This window comes from Procambarus clarkii, chromosome 16 (assembly GCF_040958095.1).
Source record: "Procambarus clarkii isolate CNS0578487 chromosome 16, FALCON_Pclarkii_2.0, whole genome shotgun sequence".
Taxonomy (NCBI): Eukaryota; Metazoa; Arthropoda; class Malacostraca; order Decapoda; family Cambaridae; genus Procambarus; species Procambarus clarkii.
Genome location: NC_091165.1, coordinates 31,638,092 through 31,658,430, shown reverse-complemented (window position 1 = coordinate 31,658,430; position 20,339 = coordinate 31,638,092). Strand labels below are relative to the sequence as shown.

At 53.6% G+C, this 20,339-nt stretch overlaps 1 protein-coding gene across 1 annotated transcript in view; it reads right to left on the bottom strand.

Moving 5' to 3' along the window:
- The window catches only part of DNAlig4 (DNA ligase 4), a 594,766-nt gene that overhangs the window by 162,934 nt on the left and 411,493 nt on the right, over positions 1 to 20,339 (bottom strand). The window contains exon 14 of the mRNA XM_045745582.2: positions 14,305 to 14,445. Within this exon, the coding sequence (XP_045601538.2) occupies positions 14,305 to 14,445 (141 nt within the window). The remainder of the gene's footprint in view (positions 1 to 14,304; positions 14,446 to 20,339) is intronic.

Sequence of the window (20,339 nt, the reverse complement as noted above, 5' to 3'; positions counted from 1 at the left end):
GCTAACCCGGGAGGCGGACGCCACAAACTCTGCAACGCAAAGCCAAGACAACCGGTCGCAAACCTGCGACCCAAGGCAACAAGAACGCCCAAGAACAGACGCACACATGGATGGGCGGCCAAAAACCTGTGCGACCCACAATTCCCTGCGCCCGAAATGAGCCCGAGATGTCACCAACACAGCAGCAATTGCTGTAAACGTCTGAACAGCACGGGCGCAAAGACAGACCGCAGTAAGAAGGAAAACACTGCGGCCGACCCGGGAGACCCGAGCCCTGAAAACAGGGAACGAAGGAACCGGATCAACCACAGCGCATCCCCAGGCACGGTACGCCGGCAACAGCAAAAAGCACAACTGGACAACACAGGACGCACCCCCCGGCCAAACCAAACAAGTACCAATACCCCAAGAACCCCTCCGGAAAGCAGCCGTCTCGACCGTCGCCAGGACAGAGAAAGGCTGCACACCAATAAAGCTACCACCAGTACCAAAGAGGAGGAAACTGAAACCGAAGGGGCTACCACAAACTGAGGGGAAGAGAAGAAGGCACCCTGAACAAGGACCAGGATGGCTCAGGCGACTCATGAGCAGGCCGGAGGGGAAACAAAACGCGAGAAGACGTAATAAACGTCATACAGTCTCCAAGACGAAGCTCGCAGGTGGGACACCGTCAACAAAGCCACCTGAACACCATAGAGATGGCGATACCTGCGTCAAAATACCAGACGCGAAGAGCCAAAGAGAAGGCCGAACCAGTCACGGACAGGACCGATTCGGCCTGCTGAAAGAGGCGAAGCCTCAGGAAAAACGCCCCGGGTACGGACACCTATCAAGCAGCGTCTGAAAAGAAGGCCGGGCCGGCCACAGTGGAACCATAAGGACTGTTCTCGTGGGAATGGGCTGCAACTGAGCCAGAACCCGAAGCAACAGCTGGACTGGGAGAAGAGGTACAGGTACCCCCCACCTCGACCAGGCCTGCCGAAAGCCTCCACCGTGAAGTCCTCGCAGGTGGGAAGGGCGCCACAAAACGGGCGACGCCTAGACCACGCCGACCCGAAGACGTCCATGGCCAGGAGTCCATAAGCCCAACAGAGCCAACAAAACGAATCGGCGACGACTGGCCAACCCACGAAGAGGAATGAACCGAGACAGCTGTCCACCAGGACGCAGGACACACCCCGGACACGAACCACACGGTTAACCAAACCCCCTGTGGTTCCGGCAAGAACCACCAGAGAACAGTCCAAACAGAGCTGAACGGTAGAGTACCTAGTGACCCAAACCCTCCGAAGCGCAAACCAGACAATGAGGGGCCCAAGAGCCTGAAACAAGGCCCAGGTCCGAACCCGGGACGGAAACAGAAGGTAAAACCTCCAGATCACCAGGAAACCAAACCCAGCGATCTGGAAAGAACCATCCCCTGGCGAGCAGACAAGCGGACTGACTGGGAGCCCACTCCAGCCAGTCGTCGAGGTAGGCCAGACACCGAATCTCAGACGCAGACAGGGCACTAAGATCCGGTAAAGATGCAAAGAGTATACAAAGTGCCCTTCACAAAATAGGGAATGCAATAAAAACAGCAAACCTGAAGCCCCACCACCAAAGCATTGTATGACAATCATATGAAGACATATTATGACATATGACAATCATTATATGACAATATGACAATTATAATCAAAGCATTATATGACAAAGAGTGCTGGGAAGACAGGACACCACGAGAGTAGCTCTCATCCTGTAACCACACTTAGGTAAGTACACATAGGTAATTACCAACCGTGCTAGCCCCAGAAAAACTGGAGAGGAACGTGCCAAGAAGTGACCTGGAGGTCCAGGTCCACCATCCATGCACCCGGCCCTAACAGAATCCGAACAGGAGACAACAGTCCTCCGAGCAGGGCAGAGGATCCAGGGCGCAGACGGTAGTAGTCCAGAAGAACTGCAGACTGGAAAAGCTCATGACTGCAAAGAGCAGGCGGGAAGCCCAGAAGGATGGGGCGGATCGACCACGCCCCACGCACCCACGAAGAGAAAATGACGAAGCGCAGGGAAGAAGCCCACCCCGCCAGCTCTGAACCCCCCCCAAGGGGGAGAAGCCGTCCTCCGACGCCAGCAGAGGCCGGAAGACAACCCAAAGCGCCCACCAACAGCGGGACCAAGCGAGAGGCAACAGAGCAAGCTGCTCCCCCAGCGCCCAGTCAACAGAGAAGGGAACAGAACCCTTCAGAAAGAAAAAGTACACTACCGAAGTCATGAGGAGAGACTACGGGAATGAAACCACACTTCGCTGGAAGAGGAAGTGAGGGGAGACCTGATCACCACATACAAGATACCCAAGGGAATCGACAGGGTTGAGAAGGACAGGATATGTAACACAAGGGGCACACGCACTAGGGGACACAGGTGGAAACTGAGTACCCAAAAGAGCCACAGATAGAATTAGTTTTTTTTTTTTTTTTTTTTTTTTTTTGAGTGTCTGAACGGGAACGGGAAAGCACTAAGAAGTAATGTGGCGACTCCTCACACAAGTAACGAGGCTGACCCCCATGCAATGTCACATGTAGACATGACAGAGCCCAAGAGGCACAGGAACCGATACACTAGTTTCAAAGCGTTATATGACAAAGAGTGCTGGGAAGACGGGACACCACGAGCGTAGCTCTCATCCTGTAACTACACTTAGGTAATTACACTTAGGTAATTACCTGTGGACGGACGGTTGAGAGGCAGGACTAAGGAGCCAGAGCTCAACCCCCACAAGCACAACTAGGTGAGGACACATTGTAAAAGCACAAGCCGCCGACTAGTGGCAAAGAGCACTACGCCGGCCAGGCAAAGAAGGCACAAAACTGCATCAAAAGGCCCACCTCGACAGCAAAACCACAAAGTCCCAGCACAACCACAACATGTGCCAAGACCCAAAAAGCTCAGTCTGCAAGCCAGGAAGACCCCGGAACCCCAAAAGGCAGAACCGGGTCACACGAGGAAACAAAGTCCCCTGAACCCACAAAAGGGGGCCCCAAGAGGAAGAAACCTCCAGAACGAAACCAAGGAACCCAAAGGAACCCAGAATCGAACCAGGGGGAGCCCAAACCACCACATTTGCCGGCGGAGAACACCACTAAAAGGCAAAGCACAGACCCCAGCAGAACGCCCTGGGAAAACGGTCCCAACAGACCGAAAACCGAGGGGCAAGGTGTGGGAGCAAGCATACCAGCCAGGGGCACTGAGCCTAAACCCAGAGGCTCAGACCCAAAATCAACACCCAAACGTTCCCAGAGGAACAGGCAACGGCAAGAAAACACCAGAAAAACAAAGAAACGACAACAGGAGAACAAAAACCCTGCAAATTTTTTGAAAACTCACCAGAGACGCTCGCTCGCACACCCAGACGCATGTAAACAAACCGCAACGCCGCCCTGGTGGCCACGCCGGGAAACCGGCAGACGAAAATGGCCGCCAGCAGGGGCTGTGACTGACGCTTAATACACAAAAACACGCCAGCAAATGTGGGAAGCTAGCAGACTGGAAGGGCGAAAAACGACGCCCAAAAGCAGAAAAACCCCTGAAGGGGCAAAACCGCCCCAGAACTGCTAGTAGGCATCCCCCACAGCCCCGGGAACCAACAACAGAGGCCCCGGGGCAGAGCCGTCCTCCAAGCCCTCCGCCCTGAAAGAAAAGCAAGAGCCCATGGGAAAGGCAATAAGAAAGGGCCGCTGGTAAGCCCCAGAAGCCTTGGCAGGAGGCACAGGCTCAAACCTCCGTCCCCAACCCGAACGGGGCATCCCCCGAAAACCGCCCGAGTCTCTGCCGCAACTGAACCCCGCCCCGACTCGGAAACACGCAGACGGTCCGGAGCCGGGAACATGGAGAGAAAGGGGCGAGCAGCACCTAACCAAACGGGGCGGCCACGGGGCATTAGAGTGGGAAACCAACCTAGCATGTTGCAGCAACCTAACCTAGCTTGCAACACGGATGCCGCCTGTACTCTGAACAGTAATAACATCAGGAGAGTACTGGAGAACAAGCAGAGAAACACTCGCAAGACTCCGGGTCAAGGTGTCAGTGACCCAACAGGCAGCATGACGGAGGTAAAAATGGCGACTGTCACCCGGAGACAAGGGAACAGCAACCAACGATCCCGTACAAGACGGGTTGGAACCCGGAAGACACATTCAATGGTCCCCCGAGCCCAGACAGGGGTTTCCAGGGCCCGTAGGGTAACAACTACGGGAAGCCCGGGCAAGGTGTTGCTAACCGGTTAAGAAACCCAAACATAACAAGAGGGTAGATTATAGCACTGAAAACCCCCCAGACGTGTACAAGCACGGGGGCCTAGCAGAGGGCCGCCAAACACTACCAGTGGAACTATAACCACCTTAGGCAGACCCCCACAAGGCAAGAAAATGAAAAACAAAAGAAAAACCCCGCAAAAGTACACCGTCTCCAGAGGCAACAGAAACCGGCCGCCGCTTAGGTGGCAGGCTGCGCAACACCTTGACGCCCTAACCAGCACAATACCAATCCCTACCCAGGGCCAAACAAGGGCCCCAAGCCCCAGCAGGCCCCAAGGGCGAGGCAAATGCCGAGCAGCAAGAACCTCTACGGGAATGGTTCCCGAACGCCCCAGGGAAGATAACCCTGTAACGCAAGGGCAGTACTCACAGGGCGCTTAGGGAAGTCAGCCACTAAGCACATGCAGCCCCGGCACTGATGAAGTACTCCTGGCCACCGCACACCACAACACACGGCAGTGAACGCCACACAAGGCAAACACCGCCTAGGAAACTGAGGCCAGAGAAGCGTCAATCCCGGTTGACATTAGCGAACGAACTGAAGCTTGGCAGCCGGCGCGGTAGGTCCGGGGCTCCCCCCTCCCCCTCCCGGGGTGGGGAGGGCTGCGCGGACGATCGGCGCGGCAGTAAAGTGTGATGTTTGCTTGTTTGCTTGTTTCCTTGGGATTGTAGGGAGTTTTCTACCTCTCTGTTCGGTTTTTGTTGTAGTGTCTTACCATGTGGGGTTTGTTTTGTTACGCCTACCTTTCTGGGTGCCTAACCCCGGTCGATGGCAGATAAGGAAAACCCCCAACCATATGGGGTTTTCCAGGGCCATTGCTCCCTGAAACCTCTCTGAAGGGGCCAGGTTCTGGCGCTGGTCCCTGGTAGGTCTGAACTCCTTAGCTAATGTCCCGGTCTAACATAACACACATTAGCCCGATAAGCTCCAGGGAGCCGTAGGGGCTCCCCACAGAAAAGTTCTCGTCCGTCTCATTTTTTCTTTCCTTATTCATATCACCAGTTTGCTCTACAATATTGCCTTCAATTTTGTGTACCTTAACACAATGTCCTTCTACATTGCTACTATTGCTCTCTAAATTCTCAGTCCCTGGGTTGTGCTCAGAGTTCGTTGCTGTTTTTATATACTCTGCATATATTTCTGGAAGTTTTTGTGTGAATTGTAGCCTGTGTACTTCAGGAATGTTATTCATTAGTTTGGTGATGTTTTCCCACATCTGTCTATCATTGTGACAGAGGTGGTGGTGTTGTGTTCACTAGTGATGGTGTGTTCATTGGTGTTGATGTGTTCACTAGTGATGTTGCATTCACTGGTGTTGATGTGTTCACTGGGACAACGATAGCACTGAGTCTGCTGTTATGTGCCGTGGCTTGTGTTGCATCCTCATGCACCAAGTTGCAACCTGCTGAACTCGCCTGAGTTCAGCAGGTTGCAGGCCCTGCAGAATTTGAAGTATGTCCTCCTGAGTCTTCTGGATTGTACATAGAGTATTCTCCAGTTTATTTTGCTTGGTCATTAATTCTTGCATGAGTGGGTGATTTTTTATCATGTGGGTAATCATTGCTTCCATATCGGGCAGCACTGTTTTATCTGGATCCAGTAAAGTGTTGACTGGTGAGTGAGGAGGAGGAGGAGTGGTAGGTGGGGTGAGAAGAATGGGAGGGAGGAAGGGTCGCCTGAGAGGCAGAAGAGCTGGTTGACTGAGAGGGGTAAGGGGGTATGGGTGGTGAGGCAGGAATGGGGTTGTTGAATGGGGTAGGGTTGGGGTTAGTGAGTGAGGTAGTGGTGAGTGGGTTAGTGGTGAGTGGGTTAGTGGTGAGTGGGGTAGTGGTGAGTGGGGTAGTGGTGAGTGGGGTAGTGGTGAGTGGGGTAGTGGTGAGTGGGGTAGTGGTGAGTGGGGTAGTGGTGAGTGGGGTAGTGGTGAGTGGGTTTGTGAGAGGAAGAGGGGTCTGGTTGGGCCTGTGTGCGGTGGTGGTGGGTCACTTCTCCACTACCCCAGGCTGTTGTCTACGGTAGGCTGGACCTTGGGCTGGATCCCGGGCTGGACCCTGGCTTGCTGTGGTACTGTTTACGAAGCCATTCTCGCCCCTGTTCACTGGTCCACCTGCTGTTCGCGTCGGTGTCCTTCTCAAGCCCTACCAGTCAGGCTTCTTGCTGCAATACCTGTTCCAAGCATGATGGGGGCTGTTTGCAGTTGACACATTTAGGTATTACCTTGCCACCCCCCATCCGGTGTAAGCTTGGCCAGACACTGCTTGGTGTCGTGAGAGCCACTGCAACACCCACACCTAATTGGATGATCACATTGCCATGTTATGTGATCCCACTGTTGACAGTTGCCACATAAGGACGGGCTGCCAATACAGTATACCTCTCCACTTTGCACGCCCTCATGCCTGGTATTTTAATGACTGGGGCAGGTCTCCCTTCCACATAGCAATTGCTTGATTTCTGGGCAGTCCCCCCTAGTAAAGTGTTGCGCTTTACCCAAACAATCTCTTCATAGTCCTGGAGAAATTCCACGTCAACATGAATACTGTAGTTCCTGATTATGATTTTAGTTTGTCTTGTCCGTGGGTTTGCTTCCAACAATTTAACATCCTTACTTTGATACTTGAGACTGGTCTCTGTGAAGTACTTCAGGGCACTGTAACCCTGCACTCGTGTGCTGACATTGCCACCTACACACCTGCTCTCTATGCGATACACCGCTCTGTGGGCATGGACGGCTTTAATAATCCATCTGTACTTCTCTGCTACTGTCAATCACATTGCAGGAAAGATTAGGGTGTGCCTTTCACTGTCTTCGTCTTGTCATTGTTGTTGTTGTTTTTGTTGATGTTGCTGCGGCTGTTGCTGCTCACCCTGTCGCTGTAACCTGTCCCGTTTCATGCTGTTTCTGCTTTGGACTAGTCGGATCTTCTGTTGTAGAGTCACCTGCACCATTACTGTTGTAGGGCCCTGGGTTGGGATCCTCACTGGAGGGCCCCGGGTGGGGATCTGCACCTGGGGGCCCCACGTCCCCAGGTGCAGATGGGGAAGGGAGCACACGCCAGGGAGGCTGTTACAGTTCCCAGGTACACTAGCCATGCTCACTTGTTGTCTCGACTGACTTTGCGTTACAGCGTTACACGATCCATCTATTTGCTGCGGCTCATTTCATATGTGTCTTGGGTGGTATGTCTTCAACACTGTACTCTACCCTGCACACATACACATATAGACACCTGCAAGGCACTAGGGGTCACAGTTCTCACACATAGTGTAGGGGCACTATACAGTAGAGGGGTGTCCTGGCGGTCTCTCGTGTAAACACACCAGTCGCACACACAAACCACGACCTTGGGTAAGGAGGGCACAAAGACTATTTTACACACGAGTGGTGCCTGGGGCCCCAGGTACTGTGGGGCGGCCCACCTACCTCACAATGCTCCCCTCAGCGTGCCTCGATATTGCCACATAAATAATTACTGCCTTAATTTCTGGCCAATCCACACATCCATGGCCTACCACAGTTGGTAGGAGGGGAGGTGCACACTTAGTACCGCTGTAGCTGACCTATTTGGTGCACTGAAGACTAGACCTTATGTCTAGTCCTATGTCAAACAGGAGGACGGACACATCCTACCTGCTCCTTGTCCTCTAGCTTGAGGGCAACTGTTAGCCGCAAGGAAGGAATCCTGCACGTGAAGCTGCACCTGAATGATATCACGAGGAAACACAGGGGCGAACACACATTGAGGTGCTCAAACTCGCCCCCAGATAAACCTGAACGACCATAGTCAACTCCAGCCAATCAATCGTGCGGGTCCGACAGAATGCATGCTACGCCTCAAAGAAAACACTGAGCAGTCTGCCAGCCAGGAACACTCTGGCCCCTTGTAATGCACCCGGTAAGGAAAAGAGGAGCCAAACTCAAAAGAAGAAGGTCCCATTAGCGAAGCGTAATCCAGGTTTCACAGGAGGTAAGCTGCAAGAGCCTCCCCCACCTCCCTCCGCGGGATGCGGGAGGCCGAAAACCTCCAGGAGGAGGGAACCGAGGAACCCAAGAGAACCCAGAATCGAACCCATGGAGAAGTTGAACTCATATCACACTCGTACAGGAAGGGGAAATAGGAAAACCCCTCCCCCTGTAACAAGTCCCACGCCGAGGGAACCAACACCCAAGTGGGGTCCAAGTGGGGCCCAAGCCCCCAAAGTCAACTCCTCCCCCAGCCTTTGGAACCTCCACGTCAGAACCCTGGGGCCGAGCCGTCCTCCAAACCCTCTGCCTCTGGTGAAAAGGCAGAGACCACCGGAAAAGCAGGGATGAAGTGGCCCCGCTGGCATGACCCAAAGGCCCCGGCAGGAGGAAAAGGCTTGAATGCCTCTGCCGCCGAACCAGAAGGGACAGTCCCCAAAGCCGCCTGAGTCTCACCACCAAGAAAACACAGCCCCAATTCCAAATCCCACAGAAGTTTGGGAGCCGGGAGGGGGGGGGGGGGAGAAAGAGAAGGATTAAGCAATATTGGGCATCCAGAAAGGCAACCAACCTAATGCAGTGCAGCAACCTAAACCATGCATGCAACACTGAAGCTGCCTTCACCCAAATATCAACATCAATGGACTGGATGTACTGGAGTACAAGCAAGGAACACCCCTCACAGGACTCCGGGTCAAAGGTGTCATTGACCCAACAGAAAGTGTGGTGGAGGCAAAGACAACAAGTGTCACCCGAGACCAAGGGACAGAGCAACCTTCAAACTCGTACGAAGCGAGGAGGGACTCAAGAGGTCTCCTCCAAAGGACCAATGAGCCCCAGTGGGGGCTCATTGGTCAGGCTGACTCAGGCTGACTGCTAAGGGAATCCCAGGCAAGGTACTGCTAACTGGTTATCCCAGAGCTACCAAGCAAACAAACTAAAACCTGAACCCCTGTGACGTGTGCAAGCACGGGAACCTAGTAGAGGGCCACCAAAACCATTCAAGTGGCCTCCACAGCCACACCAGGCAGACCCCAACCAGGCAAAACAAAACAAAAAACCCTCAAAAACACAACATCTCCGTGGAATAGAACCAGTCACTATGCATATATCAGACAGCTGCACAGTACCTTGCACCCCAGCCAGCAACGATACTACCTTCTACCCAAGGCCAAACAGAAGTAAGAACCATACGGGTGGTTCATCCAATACGAGTACAGAAAAAGTCAAGCCTCTCGATTGCACGTAAGCTTCTAGGTCATCCCTGCCGACTCCTTTCTCCAAAGCTTTTCCTTGGACTCCGCTTTTTTTTCCTAGGCAGTGGGGGTGGGTGAGAACTCGACCCCAGGGCCCTTGTCTGTGGTTAATGTGGCTCAGGAGGAATCAGTTTTGGGCCTTTGAGTCCTGTTTGACCCTTTTTTGGGCCTTCATGCCTTTTGCGAAGTCTCAACATAAGAGACACTCTTGTTGCTGGATGAGGGGTTATCTTAATCCTCATACCAGTATAAGTTTGAGTTAGGTACAGGTTCATTTCTGAGTGTCTTTGGGTGCTTCCTTCCTCCTGTGTTCCCCCAGTAGAGGCTTGGGAAGCCTTTAATGCTTACCTTCTTTGTGACCCGAATTACGCCTTGGTTATGGTTCCAGCTTGTTTTGAGTTTGGTTCTTCTTTCCCTTTTGGGTGCGTTACGAGGTCCTGGCGTCATCCTGACTGGCAGACTGTTCTTTGTTTCCACTAAGGGCTTGACATGGGTTTTGCCATTCCCTCATGATTAACTGGAGGGAGGTGTCTTCTGGCTTGCAGGATTTATACTCGTTTCTTGTTTATAACCATGCAGTGGTTTATTTTGGTTCTCTGACTTTTTGGTTGCTTTCCTGGTAGTGGCAGACATGATTAACTTTATATGTAAAGTGTTCAAAGACCACCACTCCCTGCACCTCTCTGAGGGGACCAGTTTCTAACTCGTGATCCCTAGTAAGCCAATAAGAACTCCATGACTGATGGCACCAAGTAGTGTGGCATTTAATCAGTGATAATAGCTTCAGGGAGTCACTAGGGCTCACCCAGAAATACGTGTTTTATTACATTCAACACTGGTTTTTCTGGGGAGAGCCCCTTCGGGTCCCCGAGCTATCTGGGCTGATATGAATGTATCAGCCAAACCGGCTGTTCCTGGGTCTGGTGCCTTGGTCTCGGCAGCGCGTGCATCATATGCCCTGGTGAAGCTGTTCGCGCTGATCCTGCGGGATGCAGTGTTTGTTTTCTGTTTATTGTCTTGCATGTCGGCAGGCGGTGCTTGGGACCTCCTTGGAGTCTGCTTGGGCCCTGGCTCATAGGTTTTCATCGCCTTCTTGTTCCTTGCTGTTTACGGACTCTGTGGTTGGGCAGTATCTGCAGGCGACTTCTTCCAGTTGTCGTCCAATGTCGGACTTGTTAGTTCTTGGGGGGGGGGGGAGGCGGGCGTGGGAGGTCTTCCCAGGAAGGGTTGTGCCAGAGCCAGGGGTTCCTCCCGCCGGGGTAGGCCAGTGGTGCCAGTTTCGGGCAGGCACAGCCTTCGGAACCGTTTTCGTTTGATCTGCGCGGTGATTGCTCTGTGCGAAGGTCGGGTTCACGTAAGGGGTGTCGGCTCTTTTGCGGTTTATCCCATTGATGGAGCGAGGGATGGGGGAGGCTCGCTCTGTTTGCTCATGCCTGGTCCCATGATTTGTGGACCTTTCAGGTCGTTGGGTGGCCCCTCCTCCTTCGGGGGCAGGGGTGGGGGGGGGGTGTTCGGGGCTGGTGGGGCAGAAACTTTTCCTGCGTTCTGTCGGTTCATCTCGGAGTGGGTGCGCTTGGGCGTGGTCGAAACGATGACATCTCTCAGGTGGGTTTCCCATCTGTTTCTAGTCCCGAAACAATACAGTGCGGACCTAAGGTTCATTCTGAACTCGCTGGGTTCGGGTTCCTGGAGAACTGGAGGAAGTCCCATCTGGCTCCCTCTCAGGTTCGGGGGTCTTGTGTGGGACTCTCGGACTTCTTCCTTACCTCTCCCCATGGAGTCTCTGCTTCGCTGCAGTCCCACCTATGCCTGTTTTTGGGGGCTCCCGGGTCACCTAACGATTGCTCAAGGGTTTGTGCGGGAGCCTGAACTTTGCCGTGATGTTCTACCTGCCGGGTTGGGGGTTTAGCTTCGTCAGCTGATCTGGTTTCTTCGAGGACGTCTTTTCCTTCTCTCTCACGATTGCTGTATTCAGGCTTCGGGTGCCAGCGTCAGCTGTTGGGTCGCCATCTTCCTCTTCGGATTTTTCAGGGTTCAGTGCCTTGGTGCCTACCCATGCCCTTGCTCAATGCGTTCATGGACACATCGTCTCTAGGCTGGGGCTTTGTGACCAGTTCTCTCCAGGCCAGCCAGGGGTGGTGGGGGTTCATCCTTCCGTCCGGCCCATAGCACAATGCGGGAGTTTGCAGCAGTGTGGATGTCACTTTAGAGCGTTCTAGTTGCTCACAGATTAATGATCCGGCTCCGTTCAGACTGCTCCACAATGGTTCATTGCCTGAACCAAGTTGGTTCAATGCAATCCTTTGCTCTTTGGGGCTGGTCGCTTCGTGTGACTCGTCTGCTGAGTTCTTGGGGTTTGGCTCTCCTCGTTATTCATGTTCGGGGGGTATCCAACGTCCTGGCGGACAGCCTGTCTTGGTTCATTCCCCTGGCCACAGAATGGACGGTCGATGCCGACTCATTCAGTTGACTCTGACAGATGTAATGGCTCCTGGAGATAGATCTCTTCGCATCAGCGTGGTCAAGGTGTCTCCTGGTATATGTGGTGCCCTTCCACGACTGTGAGGCCATTGGGGCCAATGCCTTGCGGCAGGACTGGTCGAGGTGGGGTTACCTGTACCTCTTCGTCCCGGTTAAGCTGTTGCTCCAGGTCCTAGCTTGCTTAGAGACTTACTAAGGGAGAGTAGTCCTCTTTGGCTCCTTGGTGGCCAACCAAGCCTTGGTTTCAGGCGCTGCTTGCTCGGCATCTGAACCCAGGGGTCTTCCTTCGGCCCTGCCTCTTTCAGCAGATCGGATCATTCCGTTATGTGGTTGGTTCGATCTTCTCCTCTGATCTTCACTTCACATCTCGTCTTTCTGACTCGAGTCTGTCACCACTTGTATGGTTAGCAGGTGGTTTCGTTGATGGTGTCCCACCTGCGTGCTTCATCTCGGCGGCAGTATGAAGTTTCCTGGCAGTCCTTCCGGTATTTCTGGTCCCTTCATCGGTTTACTTCAGTCTCTGTACGTGTTGTTTTGTCCTTCCTTTTGTGGTTGTTCCAGGACCATCATCTTATGCTGAATACTGTCGCCTTGCATCGTGCGGCACTGGCGGAGACACTGTAGCTTGCGTTCGGTATTGATGTTACATCTGCATCATTCCGCAAGCTGTCTCGGGCGTTGTTTCACCTGCGGACTGCGCATGTGCCGCCTGAACTGGTTCTTGGATCGGGTGCTCTCTTTTCTCTCTTCCCCTCAGTTTGTGGTGGCTCCTTCAGTTCAGGAAAGTTTCTCCAAGGCCCTTTTCTTGTTGGCATTTGCCTCTGGGGGGTCGGGTGCAGGTGTTTCTGCTCTTTTGGTCCTGGTGGTAGGTTTGTTCGTTTGGAGCCATCTCCTTTTCTAGCAAAGAGTGAGACTGCTGCTTTCTGAAAGGGTTCTTGGGTTGTTGATGCTTGGTTTGTTTGGCTGGGGTGCATCATATCTTGGGGCTACCTTGAGATGATTTCGGGGCTTAGCGTCCCCGTAGCCTGGTCCTCAACCAGGCCTCCTTTTTGTTTCAAACCCCCAGGAAGCAGCCCGTAGCAGATATCTGGCTCCCAGGTACCTATTCACTGCTAGGTAACAGGAGCATCAGGGTAAAAGAGACTCTGCCCATTTGTCTCCGCCTCTATGTGTTGTGTCTGGTCGCAACTCTCAGCCGCTACCTGCACGTCACGGCCACTGTGGCCGGGGACGCACTTCGTGTTGACCCGGTTTCTCTTCTTCCCTGTTCCAGGGTTCGGGTCTCTCAGGGTTTGGGTCTCTCAGGGTTTGGGTCTCTCAGGGTTCGGGTCTCTCAGATTGTCTGCAGAGTTATTCGGTCCAGCCAGCCTGTGGTCTATCCCCGTACCCATGGCATTCATAAGTTTGCTGCATTGGCTGCTGTTTTTGGTTACATGTCTTGGGCTGACATTCGGGCGGGGGGTTTTGGAGGTTGAACAGGGTCCTGGCCGCTCGCTACCTTTTTAGTGTTCCTGGGCCTAGTTGGGTCTGTGTCGTGTTGGGTCTGTGTCGTGTTGGGTCGGAGGTTGCAGCAAGTTGTCTCAACTTCGAGTTGAGGTGCGAGTGCCGACCGTTTCCTGGTAAGTCCCTCTTGTGTTTGTTTTTGGGAAAGTAGCTTTGGGGAGCTGAAGGGACTCCCCCCCTAAGAAAACCAGCGTTGAATGTAATGAAACGCCATTTTCTGGGTGAGACCTGGAGGCTACACAGCAACCCTTCCTCCGATTAGCATTTTTTTTCAGCTCCCCCCTCCCCAGGAGGGGGAAGCTGCGCAGACAGCAGTGCAGTGATGTGGTAACGTCATGCTCATTTGCTTGTTTTCATTTGGGGAGTTCTGTTCACTAGTTCAGCTTTCAGTAGCAATTTCTTAATCAGAATTGAGGTTTGTTTTGAGGCGCTTACTTTTCTGGGCACCTGACTCGGTCGATGGCTGATATAGAATGCTTCCAACCACACAGGGCTTTCAATAGGCCATTGCTCCTTGTGCCTCTCTGAGGGGACCAGCTTCTGGCTTGTGGTCCCCGGTAGGCCTTAGAACTTCCTTCGCTTTGACTGATGCCAGGGTCTAATACATTCATATCAGCCTGGATAGCTCGGGAAGCCTCCGGGTCTCACCCAGAAGATGGCGTTCCATAACATTCAACGCTGGTTTTAGGAGGGGGGGTTCCCCACAAAGAAATCTTTCATTATATTAAAAGTTGGAATTATTATTTAAAATATCATAGTAAATTAAAGATGAAAATTGCACTCTAACAAAGTAATCTTACATACCTTTACCACTTTTGATAGATCTGCGGGTCTGAAATGCAAGGGCAATGAGGGTTGCTCTATTTTGTTTGGGCTTTTACGCTTGGCTAATGACTCCTCACCACCCTCGGTATAGTGTTTTGTGGCCAATTTTCCACTAGCTATCTGAAATAATTGTTAGTCTTCAACAAATGACATCCACAAATAATAGAAGACATCTATACATACAAAACATGATGTCTAAACATAAATTAAAGGTCCTCATATGACAGTCATTTCACACACAATAAAAGCAAAACATACACATACTGTAAGCACATAAAAAACCAGCGTTGAATGTAATGAAACGCCATTTTCTGGGTCAGTCCCGGAGGCTCCCCGGAGCTATCCCAGGCTGATATGCTAATGTCAGACTTTGGCATCAGTCATGTGTATGGAGTTCTCAGGCCTACCGGGGACCACGGCCAGAATCGAGAACCCCTCAGAGAGGCAAGGGAAGCAATGGCCTATAGAAGTCCCCGTGTGGTTGGAAGCATTCTATGTCTGCCATCGACCGGACAAGGCACCCAGAAAGGTAAGCGCCTCAAAACAAACCAGTATTCTGGTTAAAATTGCTACCAAAAGCTGAACTAGTGGATAGAACTCCCCAACCGAAAACAAGCAAACTAGTGTGACGTCACACACCGCCGCGCTGCTGTCTGCACAGCTCCCCCCTCCCTGGGAGGGGGAAGGGAGAGCCCCAGACCCTCCACGTCGGCTACCCACACCTCAGTTCTTGAGGCTGGAATGTTAAAAATGCGAAAAACCGCGGACTGGAGGGAGGGAGGGATGCCGGGGAGCCTCCGGGACACACCCAGAAAATGGCATTTCATTACATTCAACGCTGGTTTTCTGGGGGGAGCTCCATCGGCTCCCCGGAGCTAACTACCCACAGACGGAAAAAGAGGGACTTACCCGGGTCGTCGCTCACTCCTCAACTCGAAGCAGAGACAACTGGCTGCAACCGGCGACCCAAAGCAACACAGGTCCGATGGGGCCCAGGGACATTCGCAAGGTAACGAGCAGCCAGGACCCTGTTCGATCACCAAAATCCCAACGCCCAAATATCAGACCAAGACATATTCCCAAAGACGGCAGCAAGAGTCGCGAAATTACGAACGTCATGGGCACGGGGATAGACCGCAGGCTGGCTGGACTTAATAACCCTGCGGACGACCTGGGAGACCCGAACCCGCGAACAGAGAAGAAGGGAAACCGGATCAACCCACAGCGCGTCCCCGGACACAGAAGCCGTGGCGTGCAAATAACAGCGAAGCCCCGCAACCGGACACAAAACATGATGCACCTCCGGCCTGACCAACCAAGCATCAACCACCCATGGACCCCTCCGGAACGCAGCAGTCTCATTCTTCGCCAGAAAAGAAGGAGACGGCTGGAAACGAACAAAACAATCACCACGACCAAAAAAGCAGAAACCCCTGCACCGAAGGAGAGCATGAAGCTCCCCTACCCGACCCCCAGAGGCCAAAGCCAACAAGAAAAGTTTTTCCAAGAGCCTTGGAAAAACAATCCTGGACCGAAGGGGCCACAACGAAACGAGGAGACGAAAGGAAAGCGAGCACTTTGTCCAAAGACCAGGACGGCTCAGGTGACGCATGAGCAGGCCGGAGGTGAAACAACGCACGAGACAGCTTGCGTAACGGAGCAGACGTAACACCGATACCGAAAGCAAGCTGAAGCGGCTCCGCCAGCGCCGCACGATACGAGACGACAGTGTTAGGCATAAGATGACGGTCCTGAAACAACCACGAGAGGAAGGACAAGACCACCTGAACAGACAAGGAACTAACACGACGAAGACGCAAAAAGAAATGGAAGGACCGCCAGGAAACTTCATACTGCCGCCGAGAAGAAGCCCTCAGGTGGGACACCAACAAGGAGGCCACCTAATCACCATAGAGATGATGATAGACTCGAGTCAAAAAACCCATACGCGAAGACTCAAGGAGAAGATCGAACCAGCCACGTGACGTACCGGCCCAATCTGCTGAAAGAGGCTGAGCCGCGGGAAAACCCTCGGGTTCGGTCACCGAGCAACCAGCGCCTGAAACCAAGGCTGGGCCAGCCACCAAGGGGCCAGAAGGACAACTCTACCCTGGTAAGTCTCTAAGCGAATCAGGACCTGGAGCAACAGCCGAACCGGGGAAAAGAGGTACAGGAACCCAAACCTTGACCAGTCTAGCCGAAAGGCATCGACCCCGACGGCCTTGCGATCGGGGAAGGGCGCCGCATAAACGGGAAGACGCCGCGACCACGCCGACATAAAGAGGTCCACCTCGGGGTGCCCGAACGTCTGGCAAAGCCAACGGAAGGACTCGTCGTCTACCGTCCACTCCGTGGAGAGGGGAACGAAGAGAGACAGGGCATTGGCCAAGACGTTGGACACGCCCCGTACGTGAACCGCCAGGAGAGCCAAACCCCGAGAACTCAGCAGAGTCACCCGAAGCGACCAACCCCAAAGAGACAAGGACCGCATCGAACCCCCGCTGTTCAGGCAATGAACCACCGGAGAGCAGCTCGAATGGAGCCGAATCGTCGAACCGCTGGCCACCCGAATCCTCCCCAGAGCAAACCACACTGCCGCGAACTCCCGCACTGTGCTGTGAGCTCGACGGAAGGACGGATCCCAACGCCCTTGGCCGGCCTGGTGAGCACTGGTCACAAAACCCCAGCCGAGAGACGACGTACAGATCCGTGTACACATCGAGCGAGGGCTCGGATAGGCGCCAAGGCACTGAACCCCAAAAAACCCGAAGAAGAAGCCGGTGACACAGCAACCGACGCAAGGCCCCCGGGAGTCGAACTCTGCAATCGCGAGAGGCGGAAGGGGGAACACCAAAGGAACCAGAACAGCTGTCGAAGTCAAACCCGACCCAGCGGGTAGACCACCATTGCAAAGTTCAGGCTCCCGCACAGCCCCTCGAGCAACCGCTGGGTGACCCGAGGGCCCTCCAGAAACAGACGAAGGCGGGACTGCAGCCGCAGGAGAGACAAGGAGGGAGAGACAAGGAGGCGGTTCGAGAGTCCCAAACAAGACCCAGCCAAGTCCGAACCTGAGAGGGAACCAGATGGAACTTCTTCCAGTTCACCAAGAACCCGAACTCGGCGAGCTGGGAAAGAACCAAATCCCTGGCTAGCAAGCAAGCTGACTGGCTGGGAGCCCAAACCAGCCAGTCGTCGAGGTAGGCCAACACCCGAACACCTAGGAGACGCAATTGAGCCACCACAAGACAAAATAAGTATATGGAGCACCACTTGGCAAATGGAATTTAATGTTAATAAATGTCATGTTATGGAATGTGGAATAGGAGAACATAGACCCCACACAACCTATATATTATGTGAGAAATCTTTAAAGAATTCTGATAAAGAAAGAGATCTAGGAGTGGTTCTAGATAGAAAACTATCACCTGAGGACCACATAAAGAATATTGTGCAAGGAGCCTATGCTATGCTTTCTAACTTCAGAATTGCATTTAAATACATGGATGGCGATATACTAAAGAAATTGTTCATGACTTTTGTTAGGCCAAAGCTAGAATATGCAGCTGTTGTGTGGTGCCCATATCTTAAGAAGCACATCAACAAACTGGAAAAGGTGCAAAGACATGCTACTAAGTGGCTCCCAGAACTGAAGGGCAAGAGCTACGAGGAGAGGTTAGAAGCATTAAATATGCCAAAACTAGAAGACAGAAGAAAAAGAGGTGATATGATCACTACATACAAAATAGTTACAGGAATTGATAAAATCGACAGGGAAGACTTCCTGAGACCTGGAATTTCAAGAACAAGAGGTCATAGATTTAAACTAGCTAAACACAGATGCCGAAGAAATATAAGAAAATTCACCTTCGCAAATAGAGTGGTAGACGGTTGGAACAAGTTAAGTGAGAAGGTGGTGGAGGCCAAGACCGTCAGTAGTTTCAAAGCGTTATATGACAAAGAGTGCTGGGAAGACGGGACACCACGAGCGTAGCTCTCATCCTGTAACTACACTTAGGTAATTACACTTAGGTAATTACAACCCGTGTAGAGCGCGTGAACACGCGAGGTGCCAGGTTCAACCCGAACGGGAGACAACGAAAGCGGGAACTCAGACGCCCCACAACAAAACCGAGCCAGTCCCTGAACCGTGGATGAATCGGGACATGCCAATAAGCGTCCCGGAGGTCCAGGGACACCATCCAAGCTCCCGGCTCCAAGAGGAGCCGAACCCGAGAAGGCGTAGTCATCCGAAAGGAGGGGCAATGAATCCAGGGGTTCAGACGGGACAAGTCCAGAATGAACCGCAGGTCCGCGCAGTCCCGTTTCGGAGCCGGAAACAGACGGGAAACCCATCTGAGGGACGACATTGTTTCGACGACGCCTAAGCGTACCCACTCCAAGACGACTCGACAGAGCGCAGGGAAAGAAACCTGCCCTGCCAGCCCCGACCCCCCCCAAGGGGGGAGGGGCCACCCAACGCCACCGCAGGCCGCGAGACACGACCTGAAAGGCCCATGAATCGTGGGACCAGGCGCGGGCGAACAGTGCAAGCCGCCCCCCCATCGCCCCATCAATGGGGCAAACCGCGAAAGGGCCGGCGACCCTTACGAGACCCAGAACCCCGCACAGCGTGAACACCGCGCCGACCAGACGAGGGAGGGTCCGCAGGAGGAGCAAAACCCGAACCTGACACCAGAGGCCTACCACGACCAGAGGAACCCCGAGCCCTGGCACGACCTCTCCAGGAAGACCCACCCCGGGACCCCCGGAAAACTAACAAGTCCGACATCGGATGACAAGCCGCCGACACAGCCTGAATAAACTGCGCCACGGCCGACTCCTCAAACAGAAGAGGACAAAAAGGTGAAGAACGCCTAAGAGCCAGAGCCCAAGCAGATTCCACAGAGGAACCCAGCACCGTCTGCCGACACGCGAGACGGGAAGCATAAAACAGGGAAACCGCATCCTGCAAAATCGGCGTGAACAGCTTCAAAAAAGCAGCTGACGAATGCGCAGCCGAGGACAAGGTGAAGGACCCCGGGACAAACCCAAACGTCCTCACATCCTCCACGAGCAAATCCGAAGACAGCTCCAGAAGGGAAAAGAACTGCAAGGCCGAAGCCAAAAGGCCCCGGGCGCGCAAGTCCTCCACAACGAGTGCCGCCGAAAGGGTGGGAACTTGCACATGGAGCTGAATAACGCCTACATCGTGGGGAAGGGCAGGGGCAAACAAGCACTCATTCAGGTACTCAAGCTCGCCCCCCAGGAAAACCTGAAGCACCGTGGAAGCTTCCCGCCACTCCAGCGTGCGGGAACAACAGAAGGAATGCCAGGAATCCAGAACAAACAAGGGGCAGTCTGCTAGCCAGGACGACTCCGGAACCTCGTAACAGAGCCAGAAAGGGAACGAAGTCCCAAACCTGAATTCGGACGGATCCATTTCCGAGGCATAATCCGGGTCACGCAGGAGGTAAGCTGCAAAGGCCGCTCACACCACACCAGGTTGGATGCGATAAGCCGAAAACCTCCGGAAGAACGGAACCGACGTACCCGGGAGAACACGGAACCGAACCCGGGAGGGGCCGACACCAAATCCAGCTCGTACGCAGAGGGGGGAAAAGAAAACCCCACTCCTTGTAACAATAAGCCCCGCTCAGAGGGAAGAAAAACCCAGGCGGGGTCCAGCGGGGCCCAAGGCCCCCAAGTCAGCCCCTCCCCAGCCTCGAGGTCCTTCACCACAGGACCCGAGGCCGAGTCCTCTCCCCAAGCCCGACCCCACAAGACAAGGACAGAGCAGCCGGAAAAGCTGGAGGAAGGGGGGCCCACTGGTCAGACCCAAAAGCTTCGGCAGAGAGACAAGACTCGAATGCCTCTGCCGCCCCCCCGGAAGGGGCACCCCCCGAAGCTGCCCGAGTCTCGAGATCAAGTAACCCCTGCTCCGACCCCGAAACCCTCAGACGCTTCGGGGCCGGAAGCAGGGGGGGGGGGGGACCAGAACGAACAGAAGAGGAAGG